This window comes from Manis pentadactyla, chromosome 7, assembly GCF_030020395.1.
Source record: "Manis pentadactyla isolate mManPen7 chromosome 7, mManPen7.hap1, whole genome shotgun sequence".
Lineage (NCBI taxonomy): Eukaryota > Metazoa > Chordata > Mammalia > Pholidota > Manidae > Manis > Manis pentadactyla.
The window spans coordinates 67,834,357-67,859,778 of NC_080025.1; the positions used below are offsets into that span (position 1 = coordinate 67,834,357).

The 25,422-nt window shown below is 33.2% G+C and overlaps 1 protein-coding gene across 4 annotated transcripts in view; it reads right to left on the reverse strand.

Annotated features, from left to right (window-relative positions):
- The window catches only part of SEMA3A (semaphorin 3A), a 467,315-nt gene that overhangs the window by 84,325 nt on the left and 357,568 nt on the right, over window positions 1–25,422 (reverse strand). For all 4 annotated transcript variants that reach the window (XM_057504463.1, XM_057504465.1, XM_057504464.1 and 1 more), the window contains one exon: window positions 2,805–2,898. In XM_057504463.1, the coding sequence (XP_057360446.1) occupies window positions 2,805–2,898 (94 nt within the window). The remainder of the gene's footprint in view (window positions 1–2,804; window positions 2,899–25,422) is intronic.

A 25,422-nucleotide genomic window follows, 5' to 3' on the forward strand; every position in this document is an offset into this window, starting at 1 on the left:
TAAAAAATAAACACTAGAGAAATTGCACACTAACAAAATGATTTTATTAAGGGAGATTTAAAAAATGATTTGAAAAACTTAGGACATATAGGATTTGGGTACGTAATTCAGTAGCTATGCATTGCTTGGGAAAGAATTCCTATTTTCTGTGGCCATTTGCCTAAAAACCCATGGCATTTTGGAAAGAAGTTATAAGAAATTATAGTAAACCTTGAGAGATTTTATAAACTACATTTTCTTAACTGGTTTTAAAGCTTATTACTGGTTGAACTGTTAATAAGGGCATTGGCAATATAAAAAGCTCTCTGCTGTCAAGATCCATTTAGCCAGTTTACAGGTGGTTTGAGCCAAACATGAAATTTATTTCCCAGTATTGGGAAGAAAGCAGCCCAGAACCACCTTGAAAATTTCCTTATGTCCTAAAATGAGAATATATTCAAAATCTTTTGGGTAGGCAGACTTTTCCAATAGCCATCCTCTAATATTCAATATACTACCTGTACATTTCAGAGACAGTTGTTACTCTTGTATGTAAAAGTTTGGGAAGTACTCTAGGAAATATTTGCTGAAAATGCCTTAAGTTAGTATTCTCTTTAAAGCAGAACAAGAGAAAATGCCAAAAAAAACCCAACAAAGGGAATTAAATGCATCGTGAGACCAAGAATGTGCAGCATAGCTATAAAAGAAGCAAATACCAGGGTCACAGCTCTTGATTTCAAATGGTGTAGATATTTTGAGGGATTTTACCAGGTCTAATATGGTCTATTTATTTTTATGTATCTCGCTATTCAACTGCCTCAGAAATTAATTTGTGGGTTTGAATAATCTCCCTTGTCAATAAGCACTAAATACCTCTGAAAGTTACTGAACTATTTTACCATATTGGGTAGGTTAGGTCTGGACTTCCATTTAAAAGCTGCTACTCTGAAATGCCTACTGTTCTTTTTAAACCATATATCCTCTCCTTTACTCACAGAACTTCCCTCATTCTTGTTTCCTTTTCATAAACCTATACAGCTTTTTTTAAGAAAAGTTCTAATATAAAACCAAAACTGTGGCGTCTCGTACTCTTTGCAGACTTTGTGTGGTTGCATACCATATGAACTATGTAATACTTACTTGTCATCAGCCTTTCTCAATGGAATATTAAAATAAATAATCAAGCAAATCCCTACTGAGAAACATACCACAAATTAAAGCTGCTTAAGGCACAATTTTACATACAGCTTTTTGAGGAATATAGATACCTTTTTTTTTTCAGTATGCAATTAAAAAAAGTATAGCCTGCAAGTTAGAACAAGGTAGGGCTCCTCCCTTTTGTTTAAGACAACTTTCACATTTCTGCCTGTGCACTGAAGGAAGTCATCCACATGTAATCACCAGACTCTCTGTGAACAGAAAATTATAAGTGTGCTACATTTGCTGCATTCCTTCAAGTTTTCCACTTTTGTTGAAATGCTGAATAAATGGATCAAGTGGACTGAAATTGTCTACACTTGAAAAGCAAAAGAGGAGATAATTCATGTTGTAATGGTTTTATTCTTAATAGAAAAGGGATCAGTGAAACAGTGATAAAGTAAACACTAGAGAATACTAGAAAAAATATATCTTTATAATCTGTAGTCAATTTGACTAGAGTTTCACTTTTTCAGTAAAAAAAGTTTTCTCTTTAAAAGGAAAAGACTGGCAAAACTTTGTAAACTTATGACAGAATTATAATACAGTTTTAAAAAATCTACATTTATTATTAAAAATTCAATTAGAAATTTTATCTTTGAATAGTTTTACTATTATTTTTGCTGTATTATGAAATAATTACTTCCTATATTTTATAGAAAAGGAAAGAAAAGAAAGAGGAAGCAGAAATTTATAGAATTTCTACATGAGTATATAGAAAAATACATTCAGGAACAGAGTAATGACACAGAATCTGTTTTGTGTTATGTGGTTGTTATGCTCAGAAGTAAAAAAGAAAAAGAAAGTTAATGATGTATCACTTTTTGTTTGTGTTCATGTTTAACTCCAGTCCAGAAGCATGTGCATAGTTAAAAGCATGTGCAAAGAATCATTTATCTTTCAATATAGACTACAGTTTTTCCCTCTGCCTACTTCTATTTTCCTGCTTCTATCGGTTTGGACTGTGACTAAGCATTCACCCCCACCCTCCACCCGCCCATCTACATGTTGAAGGAAAAGAAGAAGACAACTAGAACAATGATGGCTAAAGAAAAAGATAGAGGAAATATATAAAAGGTTTTGTTTGATTTTAAAAAGAGAATAAGACCTAAAGTCAAAAAAGATAAATACAGAGGCCTTTGTCGACTCAAGGTAACACAATGGTGTCTTTGCCAACTGAACCACCATTTAAACTGTGCTGATGAAAGTGCTCAAATGGGGAGAGTAAGACAAATCTTGGAACTACGCTATAACAAGATAGACTGAATCTCATTCTTTCCTTCTGACTTGTCAAAATTCTCCCTTGAAACACTTCTTTCATGAAATGAAAACTGAAACTATTTTCTTATACACAAAAAAATTAAATGTCTAGTGGGGATGTTTAGTGTTTGAGGAGGCAATTTTAATGATATTATTAAACCATTTTGATTAAAAAGGAGCATAGACTAGATAGTGCAATAATCAAAGCAGCATTTAGTTTCTTCATTTTCAAAACATTTGAAGATAACTCACATCCTCCTAAAATAGTTTATGATTAATAATAGGAAATCTTGGTGTATAAGGTGGAACATGTCATCTAGTTATTCTCTGTAGAAAATTCACTCTTTAGCTGATTACTGATAACACACCTATTAAAAGAGATGCTGTCAGCAGTTTAGGGTCATAGGGACTCTTCCCACGGCCATTTTCAAAATGTGAGTCTTCCAGCTTAAAAATGTTGTCCTGCAGAAAAGAAAAAGAAGGATTTAATTGATTTGTAACAAGAAGTATTTTAACACGCTAGTCAATCAGAGAGAGGCTGAATATTCATGCCTACCACCAAGGGTTATTATTATTTGTGTAAACTTCCAAGGAGGCAAATAACTCAAAAAGATTGAAAGCTAGCTATTACCAGCCAAACATCAAATTAATTAGGTCATTTTTAGTAGCACAGAGAATGTTGCAGGTAATAACGTATTCATGGACTCTAAGAACAAGAAGATGTCCTGAGACGAGTGAAGGATCATTTGATCACATGGGTAATGCCAAGAGCTACCCTCCTGGCTCCTGAAGGAAATAATTCAAAATTTGAATAAATTGACTCTTTTACTGCTTTCACATAGTGGAAATAAGTAGCAATCTATTATATCAGATGTCTAAAATATGATCCACTATCTTATTTTTCTATGTGTACTTTCCAGAAGGAAATGCTAAATAGCCATAGCAGTCACCTTCCCCACTCTGTCATTTCTGTAACTTCCCTGCCTACGTGCTCCTATTCACGCTGGAAGGTGGAAGGTACCTGAAACTATCCTTATCAATTTTTATGACTATAAAACATCAAACTGTATGTTAGGGGAGGTGTGGCTGGAGGTAGTGTCATAAGAACAACAATCACAGAGGTGACACATTTTTATCTCAGGGAGGCCTACTCAGCTGAGGCTCACATACCCAGAAACTGGAATGAACGTGTGATTACATACAGAAACATGCACAAGTCCCAGGGAGAAAGTATGCCCGGAAGCACTGCAACAAAAGCCTTCCTAGGTCTAACTCAAGCCTGAGACCCTGACCGGACAATGCGTCTAGCTACGGTAACTTCCATGTGACGGTGGAGCGAACTGGGAGTATTTCTGAGCGCTCTTTTCAGAACCAAGTGCTCTGGGAATTAATTAGGTCAGAATATGTATGATTTTTCCAGGAGCACATTAACTTGTCTACAGACTGAAATAAAATAGCATTTTTGGCAATCTCTCTACTATTCACATAAAAGTAGTTTCTATCTTCTTAGAAGAGTAAATGGCGTTCATTTTATGGCCAATAAGGATCACTTTAACATTTAATATTTCTGATGGAGCTAGTGGCAGAGTTTCAAATTCTGACTCTTAAAACTCATTTGAGTTAGGGAGGAAGAGTACAAAAGGAAACAGACCAAGTGTTCTCCATTTTTACTACTGTGAGTGAGAATTACCGATTCTGTTCTTTCCTCACACAGATTCTGTATTTGACAATCAGCTTTTGCCTAGCAATCATGGTTCATTATCTGAGTTCTAAACTTTACAATGTGCAATAACTTATGGGGTTTCTCAGAACTGTGCTAAGTTATAGTGAGAAAGGCAGGACTCAGGTCCAGTTGGGCCAATAATTAGTTTCTTTGGTTGCCAATTAATATCTTTGAACTTCAGATCCCCAAAAGTCAATGCCAATGAGGACATTTAACCTCACATATTTATTGTGAGGACTAAAGAATTTAAATAAAGCAATTTTAATGCAGCAAAATAAAAAACAAGCACAATTTATTTTCATTACATTAATACTGTCCATGTTATCACCGTAACAAAAGAATATAAAAATTTAACACATTGTTACAATTATTGTAATCTGTCCTAACATAATTTGAAAGAAATGTTACTTAAAGAGCATTATGTCACCAAATTATAAACTTGTTTACCAATACAAATTTATCAGATGCACATGAATAGTAAGATAAGAATATGAAACTTGACACATGCTAAGCAAAAGCGTAGAAGAACCTCTTTAGAAATACTTAGCTGCACTTTGATAAAAATTAAGAAATAATCCAAAAGAAATATGCGCAGTAAAAACATACACTCTATTGCCACAAATCATGGAATCATGTGTCCAAGTTAATAAGACAATGCCAAGGTAGATGAGAAGTACTTCCAACCTTGCGTTTGATATTTGATTTACAAGGTAAAGGATTAGACTTCATAGAAAGGGAGGGTAAGTGTGTCAGTTATGGTTCAAGAAAAGATGAAAAACTATCCTTCGTCACGGTGTCAGGAAATGTGTTCAAAGCTGGCCTCTTTTCCCTTTCCTCCTTTTTCCCTTAAATGTAACTCTTACCCAGATTTCTCTATTATCTACCATGTAATTCTTCTATATTCTTATATATAATTCCACCAAAGGTCAAAACACTGAATTTTCTTTCCAACCTAGTTGAGATGGGGGCCTGGAATAAATATAATTTGATTTCTGAATAGGGCAGTAAAAGACATTGCTCACATACAAATGTTCGTAGTGTAAAATTCATAGCCATTACACATAGTAGTAGGGTTCAAGGGTGTTGGAATCAGACAGAACTGGGTATTATCCCAGGTTCTGCCTTTTAGTAACTCTGGGTCTCAGGCAATCCCCAAACTCTTCGGAAACTTAGATTCCTCATCTGTAAAAGGAGGATAAGAAAATCTCATGGGGTTGATGTGAATATTTATTATAATAATGTACATAAAACATTACTTAGTATGCCCTCAGAAATATTGATTTTCTTTTCCATTGTTTATTTTGACACAACAAAATTATTATTTCCTATACTGACAGATAGCTTTTATGCCACAGTGGAAATGCCTGTCTACATTTTCATCAGTGGAAATTAGGACATGTGTTTAAAATACATACAAATGTTTTGGACTCCCCAAATTCACTAAAATTGTTAGACCAGAGTCTAGTTCAAAAGCTTTCCTGAAAAATATCATTTTATATAGTATGTATAAAAATTCTCAATTAAAAAAGGTCACCCTTTCAATATGTCTGATAAATTTAATGTGACTGATATAAAGAGATGCCAGTATTGCTATTTTTGTAATCTATGGGCAAGACCTATGAGAGTTGTGAAGATAATAATCTATTGTAAGAGAACTCTGTGTTAATACAATTATTCTAAAAGAGCTCTGTTAATTGTATAATAACTTCCTATGTTGTCAATACATAACATATCACAGAGACAACTATGCAGCTGTACTTGGAAGACCTTTTGAAATCTGATTGCTACTCAGTGATTTTGTTTTAAGAGTGTTAAATAGATCAGATATGCAAGTAACAAGACCAAAAATCCTAAGACCAATGTATACAATTAAACTGCATTGTTACATGTCTTACTTGGGCTGAAACAGTTTTCATTTTTAGTAATACCTGAACAAACGCCTAGCTGCATGGCTTCTAATTGCTTTAACAGACATTCTGAGCATATTGTATAAGTTATTATGCCATATTTTATTACATGATTGCATCAGTTTTCAGCAACTATTTTTAGCTTTCAAGACCACTCTTTCCCCTTTGTCTTTTGGATTTCCTGAATATTATTAGACTGTGGTGAGGTAAGGCATTAGAGGAAATAATAACTGTGCTAATGTCTAATCCAAATCTTATAAATTACAAACCATTGGTGACATCATGGCAATAAATTTCCTAAATCTCAATCTTGTCCAAGTAATAAATTTAGGTCACAAAGTTGCAATATTAGTTATTTCCTTTAATGATTAAAACATAAATGTTTGTAATAAAGAAAAAATAAAGGAAAGGAAAGGAAAAGAAAAAGAAAAGAAAATCCTATGTATGTGCGATAGAATGGCCATTTGGGGTTGGGAACTATATAAAATTACATCAAAACCAATACTTGGATAGCATTTAAAAACATATATTATTATATTTTCTGAAATTGCTCTTTCTTCTCTCCTGCTTTTCACAAAAGACACCTTGTTTGCAAGTTATACTGAATTATCAACTATTTCCTGATCCACTCATGCTTTTTCTCATCTCTGCCTGAAACCTCTTCGTCCTCCCCCAATCCACCTTTAGCCCTCAACCCCAAGATGAACTTCCCTTCATTTAAGAATAAATTAAAAAGTCACTTCCTAGGAGAAGTCTTCAGAGATTCCTGCAGATTTAATTTATTATCTTCCTTTGTGCATGTCCTAATTAACAATAGTACACAGGCAATGATTATATTGGGTAAAACTACTGACTTCAGCAAAGAGGGATGTAATAGGATCTCACAGGAAATATTGTGGCATACTGTATTTTGCCCAAAGGAGATTCTTTTGTGGATCAAATTCATGTGGAATTTACTTTTCCTAAAAAAAGAGACTCTAGATCTAAGCTGTGCAATACTATAGCCATGAGCCACATGCAACTATTTAATTAATTAAAATTAAAAATCCCACTACTCAGTTACACTAGCTACATTTCAAGTGCTCAACAGTCTCATGAAGCTTGTGAATATAATACTGAATAGATGCAAACATTTCCATTGTCACAGAAGGTCTACTGAACAACACAGCTCTAGGTCCTGGATCCTATTCCCTCAGAAGCGAAGAGTAGAATCAGAAGTCAGTCCACAGGGAGAGAAACCTTGTCATCAGACTACAATCATTGTAGAAATAGTCCATGAAATCTATAGGGAGGGGTCATACTAAAAAGAGTTCCTTATTTTTTATTAACTAGGGGTTACACTAAGTAACATTTAATGGCAATGTAGATGAATAAATACATGTCCATTATTTTCTTGTACATCATTCTTATTCCATATGAATCAATTTTTCCTAATCTATGCAGGTAAAAATTTTACCCATTAATTACAGTTTAAGTCATGATCCCCAGTTCATTAAATGTTCATTGATTTTCCCCAGCAGAAAAATGTTTTCTCCCTGGAACTTGTATAGCAATCTACTCATACCCTCTCTGTGTCATTTGTTACCTTCAACTTTGATATTCAGTGAGGCATGTATTCTTTTTCTTTCCTAGTAAATGATTTTGAAGTGTGGGAAAAAATCTTATATACTGTATTTCTTTTAAATACTAAAATAGAACTTTGCACTGAGTTAAAGCTCAATGAAAGAATGAGTGCCTATGTGACTGAGTGGAGAAAGCTCTACAGAAAAACAATACACAAGGAATAGAAAGGACATAGCCCTGGCGTCTAAGAAGTAATAATTTAAGGATATGACATAGATATGAACATAATTGTGGAGCAGATTCACCCAAGTTATAAAGTGAGTTTTAGGAAGTATGATAATACTCTTTACCTTTTTAATGTATTATGTGTTACTACTATGAATCTATTATTGATACTTGTTATATACTTCAAATATGAGTTTACTCTTATTAATTGTAAAAGATAAAAAATAAAACCTAACAAAAAATAATATAATCTAACAGTCCCTTTGTTTTCACATCTCTATTCCTCTTTAATTTTCACTGGGCCTTGTAAGTTTTCACTTATTATTATTATTATTAAGGTATATTGATATACACTCCTGTTTCATAAGGTCTGCTCTGTTCTCCGGGTATATGCAGTCTGGCGCAGCCTTCTTTCCTGTTGCTTTTACCATTAGTTGTATTAACTATATTTTTGTATTATATGTGGTTTTGGGAGGAGTTCTCATCTCATCTCTCACACCGTATCTTTAATCCTCTGTTGAGTCTTCACTTATTATTACTATTAAGCTTATTAATAAATACGACTGTTCTTAATAGAGCCATCTTCACTGACAGTAAAGTTAATGAGAATATTCCTTGATAGAATTTCAAAGACCTTTCTGACAATGTAATCTCTCTCCTGTATATTGATCATTCCAGTATAACTATTTTACCTACTTTGTACTCAATAGTAATTTTTCCAAGTATTTCTGGGATGTAGGGAAGTAGAACAGCAAACTGGAGATGGTGTTTGGGCTTGCCAATTGTAATTTCCTACTTATGAAAATACATAATTTCTTATTTTCTTATATTTATTTTAGGAACTTTGTAATTTATATAAATATCCTGAAACACTAACATAAATATTAATTGATTCAGTAAATAAATATTGAGTTGTGACTACATAAGAATTATGTTTGGGATATGAAAGTGAAATGTATAATTATTTAACTCAAGAAGTGTACAAATTATAACAAAAATTATATAACAATAATAAATTACATACATAAGACATTACAATATTTAGGAAGTATTTGGTATCTATTTCACTTAACATTGAACACACAGTAAGTGCAAACAAATGTCCTGAGGCTTCATGTATATTATTTCACTTAATTTTCAAACAACCCTACCATTTTTATACCAGCTTTACAGATGAGAAGCTGAGATTTTTGCAGGTAATACTCAAAGTCATAAAGCTTATAAGTGATGGAGTAAGAATTTTATAACAGAACTCCCTCTTTCCAAATCCATGTTTTGTAAACACTATATAGATGTGGATTTATTAGACAAATGTGTGAGATGTACTGTGAAACAGAAACTAGAAACCACAGGAATTAAAAATGGGGATAAATTATTTTCTGTTTCAGCATATGAAGAAAGGCTTCATTTGACCTATTCCTTGAAAGATACACTTGGTGGGAGATAAGTGTATTTGTGAGTGTGTGTATGTGTGTGTGTGTGTATATGTGTGCACTGGCTCCGGGTTCAATGGGCCAGGGAACTCAGAGAGAGAAGGCAGAGGGAAGCAGGAGGCAGATTACTCTATCTAGAGGAAATGGCAGGAAGAAAATCCTCTCTAAAATAAATATAATTCATATTTGATAAATAATATAAAGTTGAGTTTAGACAATGAAGAATATATACATATATGAGAGATAACAGGGAAAAATAAATTTGGTATCAAACTGTGGAAAGTTTTCTGTGCCAGAATAAGCACTTTAGTCTCTATTCAGAAGGTGTTGGTGGCATGGTGATAGTTTCTCTTGGATAACAATAGCATCAAAGGGGTGCAGCATTATGATGAGTCTGACAGTGATGTACAGGACGGGTTAGAGACTCAGGAGCCTGGTGGCCGGGAAAGAACTATCACCTCAGCCTAGGGAGGGAGGGAGGTCTTGTTACGCATGACAGAACTTCAGGGAATTTGCTATGTTGTGACTTGGTCAAGCCCTCTAGCTTCTTTGTAGCTCACATTTCTTAACTTCTGCTGCATCAGAATCTCCTTTGATATTCCAGCAAAGCTAGTGATGCTTTGCTCAAGAAAACTTTCCTCAATGAAACATAAAACATATGTTTTAGAAGCATTCTTTAGGGTTCATTGACTTTATGTAGTCATGGTAAGAGTTTCCCAATTAGTTCTTTAACAAAGACTTTTCTATTTCTAACACAGTGTGATTCCATCATCCTATCATGCTGATCTTGGATGTTTGCTTCTGTTGTTCTTTGTCCCCTTCCTTGAATATAATACGGGGATTATCCAGACTTTTAAAACCCATTTTCCTTTTCATTCTCTACATACTGTTCCTTGGAATTCATTTATTTTTATAAATTCAGCTTTTGAACTTCAGCCCCAATGCCTCTGCTCTTCTAATCATTCAAATTTGGTTTCCTGGCCTGTAAGAAATCTCCTTATTTTCCAAAGTTATTTTAAAATTGAGAGCTATTATGAGTCCTTGGCTCTTCAAAAGAATATAAGAGCAATTACAAATAATGAACTTCATAAAAATTAGTCTGTCAGAAAGAGTTATTTAACAATATACATCGCAAGAAGATAGAAAAGAAATGTAGCCTGGTCTCTGTCACTGCATGCTGAAAATTTAAAAAAGTAATGCTATGTGAATAACGCAAGTATAATTTTCTGCCTTGATTATAATGTATTAGTCCTGCCTTAGATTTAACTATGACTTAACCATATTGCATTAGAATTTTAACTTTCTCTGCAACAAAATCATCAAAACATTACAACAATATATGACTATTAATTGTAAAAGAACCTAAGTGAAAGATAAGTTCAAGAAAAAGGCATATACCTGTAAAGATTTTTAGTCTGAATATAGCAACAATACCTTCTTTTCATAGCTTTGAGTAGTTTTAGATGTATAGTAACTATAACTTTTGGTTTTGAATTAAAAATGTAGTCATTTGATGTTAAAATATTTAAAAACAATCATTATAATTATTACTCAATAATTGTCACTGTTTTTTTAAAAAATATGAAAAGCTACAAAGCTAACTGTATAACTGTCTTCACAAATGTCTCTTATCAAATTAAATAATAAAGATATTCTTGTTATATATAATACAATTTAATACTTTTTAATATTATTAAATAATAATTAATTATTATTATTTATAAAATACAAAATAAATTTGATAATACTCTTATCAAATTAAATAATAAAGATATTCTTGTTATATATAATACAATTTAATACTCATTTACTCATATGACCAATCTCTACTTACATCTATGCAAACCTTTTTATTGAATATAATTTCTGTTCCTAAGGAATTCTTAGGGTCCAAACAGAAGGAGTTATAAAATCATCAGGGAAGAAAACATTCTCATTAAATTTTTCTACAGGTTGAACCTAGATAGGGATGGTTGGCCACTGGCCTCACCGATTTCAATTCCTATAGTCTGCTCAAGCGTTGTTTTAGTATAGTGGAAATCTTACTACTGAAATTAGTCTCCAAAGATTATACGGCTTTTCTGTGATGCAGAATTTTCCTGTTATTTGACCTTTGAGGCAGATGTGTTAAAATATTATTGTTTATAGATTATGAAATCTAGCTTCTATGACCCATTGTGTCATTATTGCTTGTATATTCTAAAACAAGTTTTAAAATCTCTTTTAAGTGTCAGTATTCTTATTTCTAAAATGAAAATAATCCACAGATTTGCCTCAAGGATTAAATGAGATATAATGTGTGTTAGAATAGGAAAGCATACTTAAACCATATAAGAATTTAGTTCATTATCATAAGTACACTATGAATGGTCTAACTTCCCTATGATAGCATGTTAACTCATTTTCTGTAATAGATCACATCTATTAAGCGGCCATTAGCCAAACAGTCTCCTAAGTGCTTTATAATTTGTTAACTTTTTTATCATTACAATACTCCTTGAAATACATAGTATGATAATCCTAACTTTGCAAATGAAGTAACATAAGAGAGAGATAAAATGACTTGCCTAAGGCCACACAGCTTATACACAGTAGAGCCAGGTAACCAGTGCCTGGAACCAGTAATAAATGGAGGGATTATAAAAACCTATTTTTTTATTGTATTTGATTTGCACAATCATGTTACTTTATAAATATCATTGTGCATAAAATGTTGTTTTATACATAATATCACTTTACTTTTAGTTCCATGCAGTTCATGCATATTTTAGGCCTTGAATGAATCTTAAGTGAATTGACCATGACAGATATCACTGAATTTATTCAATAGAGTCCTCACATTTTATTATTAATATAGTAAGGACAAGTAAGTGAATTAACACATTTCTAACCATATTCTGCAGAAAAATACATAAAATTATTTTGTTCCCAAGTTTGTGAAAAGTTAGCATCACCTTATTCACTACCCTCCTAGTAACAATACACAGTCCTTGCAGCTGGATTAAATAGGGTTTGCCCTCTAAATTTAAGGGACCTGAATTTATCAGGGTTCCTCAAACATCAGTGACATAATTCATCTGCTTTTTGTCATCATTAAAATTAATGGTATAAACCAAGGAAAACAGAAAGCATATGTGTTCAGACTTCATGCAGATTATGTTTTTAATAGGAGCTTAATTTGAGTTTATGCAGATATAACATACCTGTCATGGTATAATTATTCAGCTATGAATGTTTGTTAACTCCCAAGGTGTATAACAATGAAAGGGAAAATTCTATCTTGGCTAGAATGAGAAATTCCAGAACATGAACAATTTACTCTGTAAGGCTTTGCCCCAGTGAGACCTGGCAGACTAAGTTCAATCAAAGAGCAAATTAATGGTCCACAAAAAATAAAATAGTGGAACAATTCACTTGATCATTCCATATGCGTTTTAAGTCTTCTATGTTCAAACAGTTACTTTATATTTGTGATCCTATAATTCCATAAAACATCAGAGTATTTTTTACCCTAAATTGTGAAAGGACAACTATTACTTTTTACCACTTCTTTTTATAAATGTGTTTGCCACATCTATGATGAGATATGATTGGGAAATTTTATCAACCTAAATGTAAATATGCTAATAGAAAGGAGCATATGTACTGCAAGAAGTATTAGCATCTACTCATATGGTTCCTTTACATTTCAAGATTTTTTCATACATACCATCTGGGAAGTAATGAAGCCAAAAGAATTGATATTTTATTTATACTAAGCTTTGTTTTAGCAAAGACTTGTCATTCAAGTGCTGTCACAATCATATGATATAAACATGTGAATTTCTTTTACCAAATTAGGGAAGATTTAACAAATAATTATTATTTTGCAAAGGTATTGTAGGAAAGAGATAATCCTGTGAACTCTAGGTGAGGATATAAATTTTAGAGAATGATTTTGGAATTAGATCCTTAAAAATGTCCATATACTTTTACTTTATTATTTTATTTTTGGAAATATGCACAAATGAAAAAGAAAAAGAATAAGAAAAAAATTAAAGCAAGAAGAGGTTCAACATGGTATTTAGGGAACTGATAAAATATTTAAATGCCAATAAAAGGGAAGTGGAAATTATGGCATATCTACATAATTGATTATGATGCAAGTTTTATAATAGATGTTTATGTTAAATGTTGTAAAACATTGAATTAATACCTCTATTAAGTGACTGTGGAAGCAATAAAGCAACAACTATATAAGATGCATGGAAAAAAAAGAAATACATTAAAATACTAAGTCTCTAGCTTATATTATTTGGGTATTTTTTCTACTTATATTGCTTTTCTCTTTTTTTAATATTTTATACAATGGTCATGCAGGTCATGTGCTTAAAAAAGAAACAGGGCCTCTATATTTTATTATCTAAGTCGATTTGACAGCACATGGATGAAATCTGGCCCAGAGACATGCTTTATTTAGTTGACACAAGGTTTTGAAATCTTGAATTTGAATGCCTTTTTATGGGACTTAGGAATTCTCATGGGACAATTAAATGTTTCCATTGTTCTCTTTTCTTTTGTGTTTCTTTCTTCATCTTTTAATGCCACCTGTATGGTCACAGTAGGCGTTTGAGTTTGCAGCCCCTACAAATTATTGTAACTTACTCAGTCACCAAAACTACATTGCATTTATCATCTAAGAGTCCCCATTTTTTTATATTTACTTCAAATAACAAAGTTCCCAGAAGGGCTGTGGTCATGCTGTCATATCTCATGATGAAAGTACTATAAGGGTTAGCAATTAATCATGGTTAACCATAGAAGTTAATGGAAACTTCAAAGTGATTTGAAACTCTAATTGTCATAGTATCATAAATTTCCGTAGCTATTCACTCTTTCTTATGTAAGTATATTGATCTATATATGCACTGCTTTTAACAATGTCTCTGTTTTATTTAGAAAAAATTAACTGTTCCAAATATTAATACCTGAATTAATAATCCTGAATCTTTAAGAGTTGAATTTTAAGACTGGCTAACTAATGCAAAAATAGGCGCAGCAGTCCTTAGAGAAGCACCCAGCTACTGATTTCTTTTGCTTTCAGACATGACCACAGAGACAGTCCACATTCAAATGTTAAGTTGACTTTTGGATCATTATTTCTAATCTATGATAGTAAACACTTGTATTACTTTTAAGTGAATCTCTCTCACTGGTGGAACTCAGTTTCCGGTTAAAGAGCAAGCCTTCTTTGTTATCAAATAAACAATTATACTTACATAATCTGAAATAAATTAAGCATTTTTGTTTGGTTTATTAATTGGAATGTTTGATGTTGAAAATGATACTGTACATCTAAAATGACCATATGATTGGCCATTTATGTCATTCAAAATGATATTTTCAATTAGAGAAATCAAAATAAATTTTTATTATATATTATTTTAAGAGGTGGTTGAAATCTTGATTTATAACATATTCAGCTTATTCATGGCCATTTACTCTTCTTAAAATATATTTTAATCTCCATCATTAAGAAATTTAAAATTTTAGATGTGGGGAGAATATTAACACATAAAAATGGAGAGTGGTAAAAAATTATTTACTTCAAGTTGTGAAATATATTCCTACACACTTTGTATTACACACATTAAATTGAAGAGATGGTTTAAATAAGCTGAAGCAAGAATGAGCATGATATATTTATGGCATACTTAGAAAAATGGCCCAACATAAACAATGGACTGATAAGGGAATAATAGAAAAGTTGAGCAATATCGTGTTTCTAATTATGTTTTCTAATTGTTTAAGCACAGTTGAATTTTTAAAAAAGTTGTCAATATTTTCCCAAGTTTAAGTTTGATCAATGATGGTGGGTAATATACTTTATAGTCAGAAAGCTCCTAAATAAATATGTATGCAAATGGATAAACTGGAAGGAAATATGCAGATATAAGAAAGTTATGTTGGACTACTGATTATATCTACATATCCATATATACTTATAAATGTGCATACACATATGTACATACATACACATTTGCATATATTCTATGTATCTGACCATGTTATATTACAGATAAATATGTGTACAACCTATTACTATATATTTTTAAATATTTCTTAACCATGATACTGGGTATACAGAAACCAAAATGTATATTTTGTAAGTTAAGAAAAGAGAATACATTTTTTTAAAATTATGAGAGTAACTAAACTTTCTCATTTTAATTTCTGCCCTTTCCTTTTACTTTTCTTCCTAATACTATTGAGAACAAGATTGAGTATAGCTTGTTCCATAGTGGAAGAAGAAAAATGGTTTAAAAAACCTATCTTTGGATAACTTTTCAGTTTTCCTTGTAGTTTTGCTTTATGCTGCTTCATTTAATATTATTTTATCATCATTCTAATTATCCATGCTACTGTTATGTACAGCACACATAGAGGCAAGGAGAGGCTCTTGAAAGAGTAGAGAACACTATACATGTTTCATTTATTTTCCATTTGTGAGTTACTTGAGCTGAACTCTAGCTACAAAGCTAAATAACAGGATAAATGGAAGAAAGTGGAAAGTGGAAAGAGCTCAAGATGTTAACGGAAGATTGGAAAAGATAATGAAAAAGGCAGTGGGCGTATTGTGGGGTAGTAAATCCTGAGCAATTAGGTCATTTCTAATACTATTTTCATCATTAAAGAATCCAGTAATACTGAATAAAGCAATGGCTATTACTCTATATACAAGCTATATCTCAAGTGCCATAACTAATTATCTTGTGCTTATTTAATACTGACTTGTTTCAAGTCCAGATTTCTGCTTGACCATCAGTGATCATATAAATGGTGGGTGGGTGGTAGGTTTAGAGGCAACAATCACTTCAATGAAATCATAGCTGGTTATACATTTAATGTCTTGATTTTTGAGCCTGGCTTAGTTTTATAGAATCATTTACAGTTTTGTTACAGTTCTCAATTTCTTTATCTCTTTCAAGGGTTGAAGTATTATTTGTTTATTTTCATAATAGTGCTTTAAAAAAACTGGTCATAAAGACCAGAAAAATACTTGCTGCTTACTGTTTTCATATAGTCTTTGAAATTACTATACATATTTTGAATAACTGACCAAGTGATTATCAAGTAATTGATATTGATATTTAATTGTCAAATAATTATAAAATTACTACAGATAATGAAATGGCACATTAGGAAAATTATGTCTAAGGAATGGATATAATTCTGTACATGCTGGTTTACAATTTTCCACTCAGAAACATTAAAAAAAAAATCAAAGACCCATCAGCTCTCCAGATAGTTGAATTTAGATAGTCAGCTGAGAATAGATGTATAAAATTTAAGATGAAATTACTTATAGCATGATCTGGTTATCAAATTTTCCATAAATCATAAAATAATCCATTCAACACATTTTGTTTAGAATGTCTCATAGCTAATTTGCAATAGCAAGGACTTGGAAGCAAAATTCATTTAGTACATTAAGTGGTTAGCAGTATAAATGTTGCTGCCCTATGTAGTATTATTAAAAAGTTTCCCCAAAAGAGGCAAAACACTTTTTTTTAGAGTGCTCTTTATTTTGTGTTTTTTAAAAATTAAAAGGAACATTTTTGGAATTCAAGCTTAGTCTATCATTCAAATTTGTGCTCCCAGATACAGCATATACTAGAAATCTACCTCCTCTTTATTTGAAGATACTCAAATTTTGCTAATGCCAAGGTAGTGTATGTATGAAAAAATAGAAAATTAAGCAGCTCTCCAGTTGATGAATAAAGAGCCACAAACCCGTTTACCTCAGATATCCTAAAGCTTAAGTCAAAATTTCTGAACATGAGCAAATTAAGGTAGGGATCTGTTTCCAAAAGTAAGTGAATTATTTTTGTCTTTATAAATACAGCCCATCCAAAATTTTGAAAACTTACAAGCTGCTATTCACTGTCCTTATACATTGTCAAAGATAAATGCCATTGGGATTGGGGAAAAAAAAATTGTTGAAACCTGAAAACGTCTAGGTAACGTGATGCTTACCAATGTTGGTTTCTGAAGGGATGTTAAGAAGAAAGGATAATAAGGATATGTCAACATTAGTGAGGGAGGATGCTGTATTTGGAAGAGATATTTTTTGGCTAACCTCATCAATGGACTGTATTGAAGTTAGGAGGAGCAAAGGGAGGATGAGGGGGTTGTCATAGGAAATGAGAACATAGACGTAGGAGGATAACCATATTACACAGAGCTTTGAAATTGACCGTAAAATCTAAGACACTGTACTGGGGAGAAAAGTAACTGGTGGGCTGGATGAGGGCAGTGAGTCAACACACATGGGAATGAAAAACTGCCGCTATATCAAGAAGGGATAAAATACGATAGGAACTAAGTTGAGGAAATAACACTGAACAGGGGACAGGCAATTAAAAAACGTGGGATAAATTTGTTGAACTACTTACACAACAAAATTAATTTCATCTTAAGCATTCCCTTGCACTGCTCTAGTTTTTTGTGACCTCTAATATTTTGTATCCTCCTTGCACTTTTAAAAAGAATCAAGGCAGAAGAGAAGATGCATATTAGTGGGTTATCAGGAAGACACCACTGGTCCTTAGAAGCTTTGACACATCAAGTGTTTTGGAAGAGGGAAGTACAACTGAACCTTACATATATGGTCAACCCAGACTGCTTACCTTCCACATAATCTTTTGTGTTTTTTTTTGCCATCTTTGGCACATTGTAACTGCTACAGTTCCCAAAGGTAGGCTACCATGCAGGATCAGAGAAGGGGGCCAGGGCAATGCTGCTTTTCCAGTTTTTCTACTTACCTACCCTTCCTGCTGTTATAAACTCTCGGTAGGCACTCTGTGTGGTTATTTCACAGGAGCAGGGCATGACCATCAAAGGTGTAAAGCCTGCTGTCGGTGATGTGACTGATGCACTACTGCCACTGATCCCTGAGCCTGGACTCTCCTTGGCACTAGCATTAAATTGCAGCAGCATGAAGCTGAGAACAGGAGATGCTAGACCACTTTCACCACCCATGGACTCAGATGCCTGGGTTTGAGTCCAGTCTCTGCTGTTTTGTAATTATGACTCCAACGTTCACCTCCTTAAGTCTGTTTTCTTCTATGTGACAATAATATATAAACTCTGCTATTATTATTTTTTTCATATCATATTTATATTCCTCACAAACATGCTATGAAGTAGATATTTTCTTCATTTGATAGCTAAGGAGATTGCTTAGGCTCTATGGGTTACAACTTGTAACTAACGGAGCTGGAATTTACAATAATTATATGCATGGCCAAGGTATTATTATAATTAAAAAAAAGATGTGATCTGTGTACTGAGAAAATACACTGGGAACAAGGAACTATCACTTCTAATCTTGTTCTACCACAAGTTGTCTTAACTTGTTTCTTCATATGCTCAAAATGATGACCAGGGCCTGGGTAACGCACAATAGGCCCGTGAAAGACAAGTGTTGGTTCTTTCAATGGATTAATTGGGAAATATATTTTAGACCCATAAAGCTAAATTTAGCCAGTTGCACAAGTCGTCTTTCTTGCTGACCTTTACTCCCTTGAATTTGATTCCTTTCACAGTCAAATTTCACCTTTAAGTCATTTTACACTTCTCCTTCTTCCTCGGTAATCCCTTCCATGTTAGCATTTTATACGGAATCCCATTCCCACTCTTCTACTTACACATTAGGAAACACCAGTGACTTTCTTGTTCCAGCTCCCCTCCCCTTTCCAAGGATTTTGTTGTTATTGCTATTCTTTGGCATTTTCACTGAATCTGGAAATTCTGAGTGCCTATTTCCAATGCTCTTCTGTTTTGACTCTACTCTGTGTCCTTTCCCATCTCCATTTCCTCTTTCTTTATCAATTCTCCCCTTGCTTCACCAGAAGTATTTTTGCTAAGATTCAGTCTTTGGCTTTCTTGTATCTTGTTTCTCCTTAATTACCACTCAGAACTAACTATCTGTCATAACTTTTGCATCTACACTTCTACTACTTTTTCCCTTCAGCTAATACTTGCCTAAGTGACACCCTGCTTGGACGTCCTTCCTGATCATAACCTCAACGCAGTGGAAACCAAGCACTGCACTTTCCTCTTAACACCACGATCCTATAATCAAGCTAACTTTCCTGAGGTTCCCCCAAATCTTATCAATGAAATCATTATTTGTCACACATGTTCAGAGCCTACAACACACCTTTGGCTTAACAGTTTCATTTGGCCTTTATTATAAACTATCAGCTATCAAATCTTTTTTATCCTTTGGCCAAAGAAGCTCTTACATTTCCTTTTTCTACTTTTACCATTCAAGAATTGGCTGTGATTACAACAAGGCTAGATTACTAGATTTCTGGGTGGCTTCCCTGAAGACCTCTCTGATGCTCTATCCCTTTTTATTTAATCACTTCATGACATACTCCACTAGCAACTTAAAGTTATATAAAACCTGTTTTCTTCATACTAATTTCCTACTCAGTGGACAGGAAATAGTAGCACTCTCTTTTTCACATATCTAATTTCCTTTCAAGATTCCTCATAATGCAGCCTAATCCTATGCCCAACTTTACTTCTTTCTATTTTCTAATATGCAAAATTCAGCATATTCTTTTCATTATCCAACAAAAATAGTACATTTGTTTTCAACTTCATGTCTTTGTTTTCCTATTTTTTTTCTTTTAATGAAAATATTTACCTTGTTCTATCCATTTATCCAAACTCTTCCAGGCCATAACAGAATTTACCTTCAAGTAATTCAACATAGTCACTGTATTAAGGAGTTATTAGTTCTAAAAACCTGATTTCAAATCATGGTGCTAGGATTCCCTTAAGTGTGTGATTTTGTGTGAGTTACTTAAACCTCTCCCAGTTTTTTTCATGTAAAATGCAAAAATACCCCATCTGTCTATTTAGACTGTTGTAGCAATGAAATGGGGTAACTACTTGGCATAGCATTTGAACATATAATCATTAATTTCTACAGTATTTTTAATGTTCCTACCTCATGCCAGAGGCTGGATAAGATGAATACAGTATCAGTCCTCTAATACACATCATTTTGGAGGGAAGACAGACATTGAACACATACATACACAACATTCATGTAATTTTACTGTGTATTTCTAAAGGACAAAATCATATGGCATCATGATGGTCATTTAAATTAAGTGGGGACCGGGAATGAGGTGGTCAGACAAGGCTTCCCAGAGAGAAGGACTTCTCAGTGTACTCCCATTGACTACTCTCTGAAAACCCATCACACCATATCATATTCTTTTATCATAGTTGGGCTTCGTTTATGTTTTGCATGTTATTTTACTCTTACTCCTTTGTGCTTTGTGGTGTTCCTCCCCATTTTCTGAAACAATCTATTCCTGTGTTGACCTAGTTGGGAATTAGTTTTAATACTTTTAGGCAAAACTGGATATTCCAAATTCAAGGCTTGCCTGGTACTTTCTACATAGCTGTATTATAACTGGCCATTGCTTCAAGTTACATGTCCATGCAGTTCTGAGGGCAGAAAACATGTCAAATTTATCTTTCAACTATAAATCCATAATACTGGTATCATCATAATAGGAACATATAAAACAGTACTTGTTGAAAATACATTTGTTCACTTTGACAGTTTTATGTCTGTAAGTAAATTCTGACTTACTTCAGGAAGGATCCCTGTCTTAGTTCAATTTTATTTACCACTATCATAATAAGACACAAGTGGTATTCTGTGTATGTTGTATGCTGATTATGAAGACAGTTTTAACATTTAAAGATAACAGAATATTTTATTATCCTTTAACCATAAAATTTGACATATTTAAAAAAACGGTATGAAATGCATGATCCTATTTATTTTCCCAACTTCCTGACCAACAAGATGAAAATGACTATAATATGAAATATTAGTTAAGAATTCAAAAATAAATAAGATAAAATATCTCTTTGCTAATGAGAAATCTTTGTTGTTGCACTGAATGCTCTTTCGTGCTACATGAAATCTCTTCCGGGATTTGAAACAATGGAAAGGGGGTTTCAAAGTCATATGCTTAACTTCTTTGAAGTGACACTGAGAGTAAGAAAGGCATTGAAGTAATAATCCTCCTAAGACCCAGTGATGAGTCAGTTTAGAGCTGTTAGGAAAAGAATGCCATTTGGTGAAAAATTATACATAAATACTCATCTCAACCACTAGTTTACAGCATGTTTTCAGGGTAGTGTAAAATACCTCCCTTTAAATAGGAACAGAAACCTCAAGATCTCAGTTCATCTATCAGTTTGGTACTCCACTTGCACAATATATGTTACACATACTACCATTAGCATAACTGGTACAAATTATGCCATTAAAAAAATCAAGTCCTTATGATTATAAATTCTTCAACAAGAGTATTTTTAACTTAGTAGAAACAAAGCTACAAAAACTTGTCAACTATTAAGATTTTGAAAAATATCATATTGCAAATATTATTTCATAGATAAAAGTAGAAAATGTTAAAACTACTGATTTTAGTGCAATTAGTTTTGAAGATTATGATTTAACAGTCTCTATCCTTCAATTACTGACTGAAATGATACATATCTAAATCACATAAAATTATACTATAATTTAAAATTACCTAAACATCTTATTAAAACACAATCATTCCTTTGAAGTAGTTATTAGCACTGCTGTGATAAATTCGTTATAGGGCTCATTTCACAAATTGAGTGCTTCTTTAGTAATTATAAGGCTCCAAAGGGTGGTATATATATTGGCATGTGTGTGTATGTGTGTATATATATATATATATATATATATATATATATATATATGTTGTATTTTATATATATTTATATATACATAAAATTTTTATATATGTATGTGTATACATATACACAAATAATTCATAGTTTAAGTATAATATATATTACTTAAAAAAAGGAGGTTTATCAGCAGCAGACTCACAGACTCCAAGAAAGGACTAGCGGTTATCAAAGGGAAAGGGGGTGGGGAGGGAGGGAGAAGAAGATTAAGGGGTATTACGATTGGTACATGTGGTTTGGGGGGGTCACAGGGAAGAAAGTGTAGCACAGAGAAGACAAGCAGTGACTCTGTTGCATCTTACTATGCTGATGGACAGTGACTGCAATGGGGTATGGGAGAGGCTTGATAATATGGGTTAATGTAGTAACAACAATGTTTTTCATGTGAAACCTTCATAAGAGTGTATGTATCAGTGATACCTTAATAAACAAAAAAGTAGGTTTATTAACTAGAAAGGAAGCCTGTTGTGCCACCAGATTTATTAACTGGAAAGGAAGTCTGTTGTGCTACCAAAACTAAGTTTTAAAGGTTATGAAATGAACTGATGATGCAAAATTGATTTTTAAACTTACAATATTTAACAGATATATAGAGAGTAAATAAGTAAGACATTTATAACATCTCATAGCTGCTAAGGCATGAGATGCCCTCCATTCCACTTCTGAAACATTAATTATTTCATATTTGCTCCTTCAACAATGGACAAGTAACACTGAATGCAGACAATTTACCTAACTATGTGCAAGAATAGCCTACCTTATGAAAATAGCATGTTTTCTCTGCCCAGAGGAAAGATTCAAACCAAATGCAAAGAAAAGGAAACACATGACAAAGAATTGAACAAACACGCAAAAGGACATTTAAACTTATACCTAGAAGCAAAGAAAATAAGTCAAAGTGGGGGCAAATACATGCTATTAACAAAGTGACTTTTTGTATTAAAAACAAGAAAACTTAAAGTGGATGCTTTTAAAGTAATAATAACTATGCTGACACTCATTATACTTAAATTAACAAATATTATCAATTGTCTAAAATGTGTATGTTGTAGACAATTGTGTAGATTAATAAAATTATATGCTTTTACATAAAATATTTTATGTTTAACATCTAAACTGAAGAGAAAAACTCCAAGCTAAAAAGCACATGCCTTAACATCCAGAAGGCTGAATTGGGGAGATGGAGGAAGAATTTAGTGTCACAATTCAGAATCTACTCAGCAGAGTGCTTTACTAAGTTAAACACATTTGATTACAATAGCCCTTTAAGGAAAAATGGCATAATTAAATCTTAATCTAGCTAGCACTGTGGTTAACCCGAAGTGGTCCCTAAGAACTCAGGCTCAGGAAAAACTGCTTCAATCTGACTTCAAGTGTTAGGCACTATCTTCTTACTTTTCTCACAGCTAATGTCTAGAAATTTGTTGACTTATTAGTAATGCAAAGTGAAGAGCTTATGCCAGCCATTTTCAGTGTGTTAAAAACAGGAAGTGATTTTGATTATAATGCTCTTTTTCTAACCTACCAAAGCACTGTAGAATTCTGAGATGCAGGTTTCACTTTTACTTTGCTAAATTCCAAAGGCTGAATTTTAGTCAATCCACAGCCTGCTCTCTGAGAGCATTAGTGAACTAATGTTGTACATGTGCCAAATACATGCTGTTCACACAGAGGGGGAAAGAAGGCATTTAAGGGGAGTCCAGGGAAACCTGCTCCCTGTCAAGCCACTCAACCTCTAAAATACCTGACTGTTAAGCAGGTTGTGTCATCTCCTGCCAATTAAATCCTTATGGGGGAGGATGAAAGGCAATTCTTTTACCAAAATAAAATTTGCCTTTATCCTCAGAGAGCTTTAATTCAAAACTCAAACAATGGAACACGGTTTTCTTGTAATGCTGCCTCCAGTTATTATCTTCTGAATGTTAGAGAGTGTGCATTTTTCCGCCTCTGCCTTCTGCCTGTCTCCTTTGCCCTCTCACCTTAAAACTCCCACTTCCCTATGCTGTCAGGAAAAAAACTGCTGCTGAACATCATCACATCACTTATTATATTTATTGCTTCCTGTGTGTTATTCTTCAGGAGTGAAATGACTGAGTGAGATCACCCAAAGGATCTTTTCCCTTCATACTTGAGACAGAGCACTGAAATCTACAGAGTTCCTATTCTAGGCTGAACAAAGGGCCCAAAATAAAAATTAATAGATACATTATTACTACTGCTAATATGTAATAAATTCCACTGTTGCCCAACCTCTCTTATCAAAAGGGATTTTAAGGCATATTTGTTCATCCTGTCCTCCCCTCTTTCTCTCCTTCCTTGCCTTCTCCATCTCCCCCCGGCTCCTTTTCTTCGGTCATGTACCTCCTCCAACTACTTCTTTCCCGACTTGCTCCATAAGGACTCTAACTGCAGAATAACTTCAATTGGCAGATGTGTGTAAGTGTTAATGTGAAAATTTTATTTAAATCTGTGTGTGCTTAGGCCATATACATATGAGGGTGAAAACAATTATACCAACCAAAAAAAGTCAAAAGCTAAAATTTCAGCATAGTCGCAGGTTAAGTAGCATGGATTATTTTTGACAGAAAAGTAGTGATGTATGTCAAACATATAAAATGACTCATTTTGAGATATGCAGTACTCACAATTTTTTAAGAGACTATTTGGTGTTACTCAAGGGTTCAAACTGGCTGGGGACTTTTATTTCAGGTTGTCATCCTAATTTGCACTCTGTAGCCTTTTGCATAGGAAAAAACACAAGAATAATTAACCCTTGAAAGATGAAGAAAAGATCTTTAGCAATTCAAAGTTTATGACATGAATCCTACCTGCAAGTATATATCCTGTTTCAGACAAATTTTCTCATGCCTGTAACAGGACTTATCTCAATTTACTTGTCTGCCTCCTCCCCTGTGTTGCTATGAGAGTATATATAACAGTATCATCTACAGTACAAGAGAAGTGAGGGAAGCTGCCTCTAGGGAAGTAATGCTTGAACTGAGATCAGAAGGATGGGATGGATTTGTTAAAGCAAATATCTACAGAAAGATCTGTTCAGGAAATAGGAACAGTAAGTGTAAAGACCTACAAGATGAGAGATTGGGAATATAAAGGAAATACAAGAAGCAAAGGAAGAGTCAGGAGAGGGCGAGGGGACAATGGTCCAAACAAGGATGCATAGGAAAGAAGGACCAAGATCAAAAAATGGATTTCCCTAACTGCTAGGATTAAAAAGAGGCAAGGGAATGTCTCTAAACTAAGGTGAGAGGCTACCATTCGCTTTCTGAAAAGACTGCTCTGGCGTCAGTGTGGAAACCTGATTGGACAG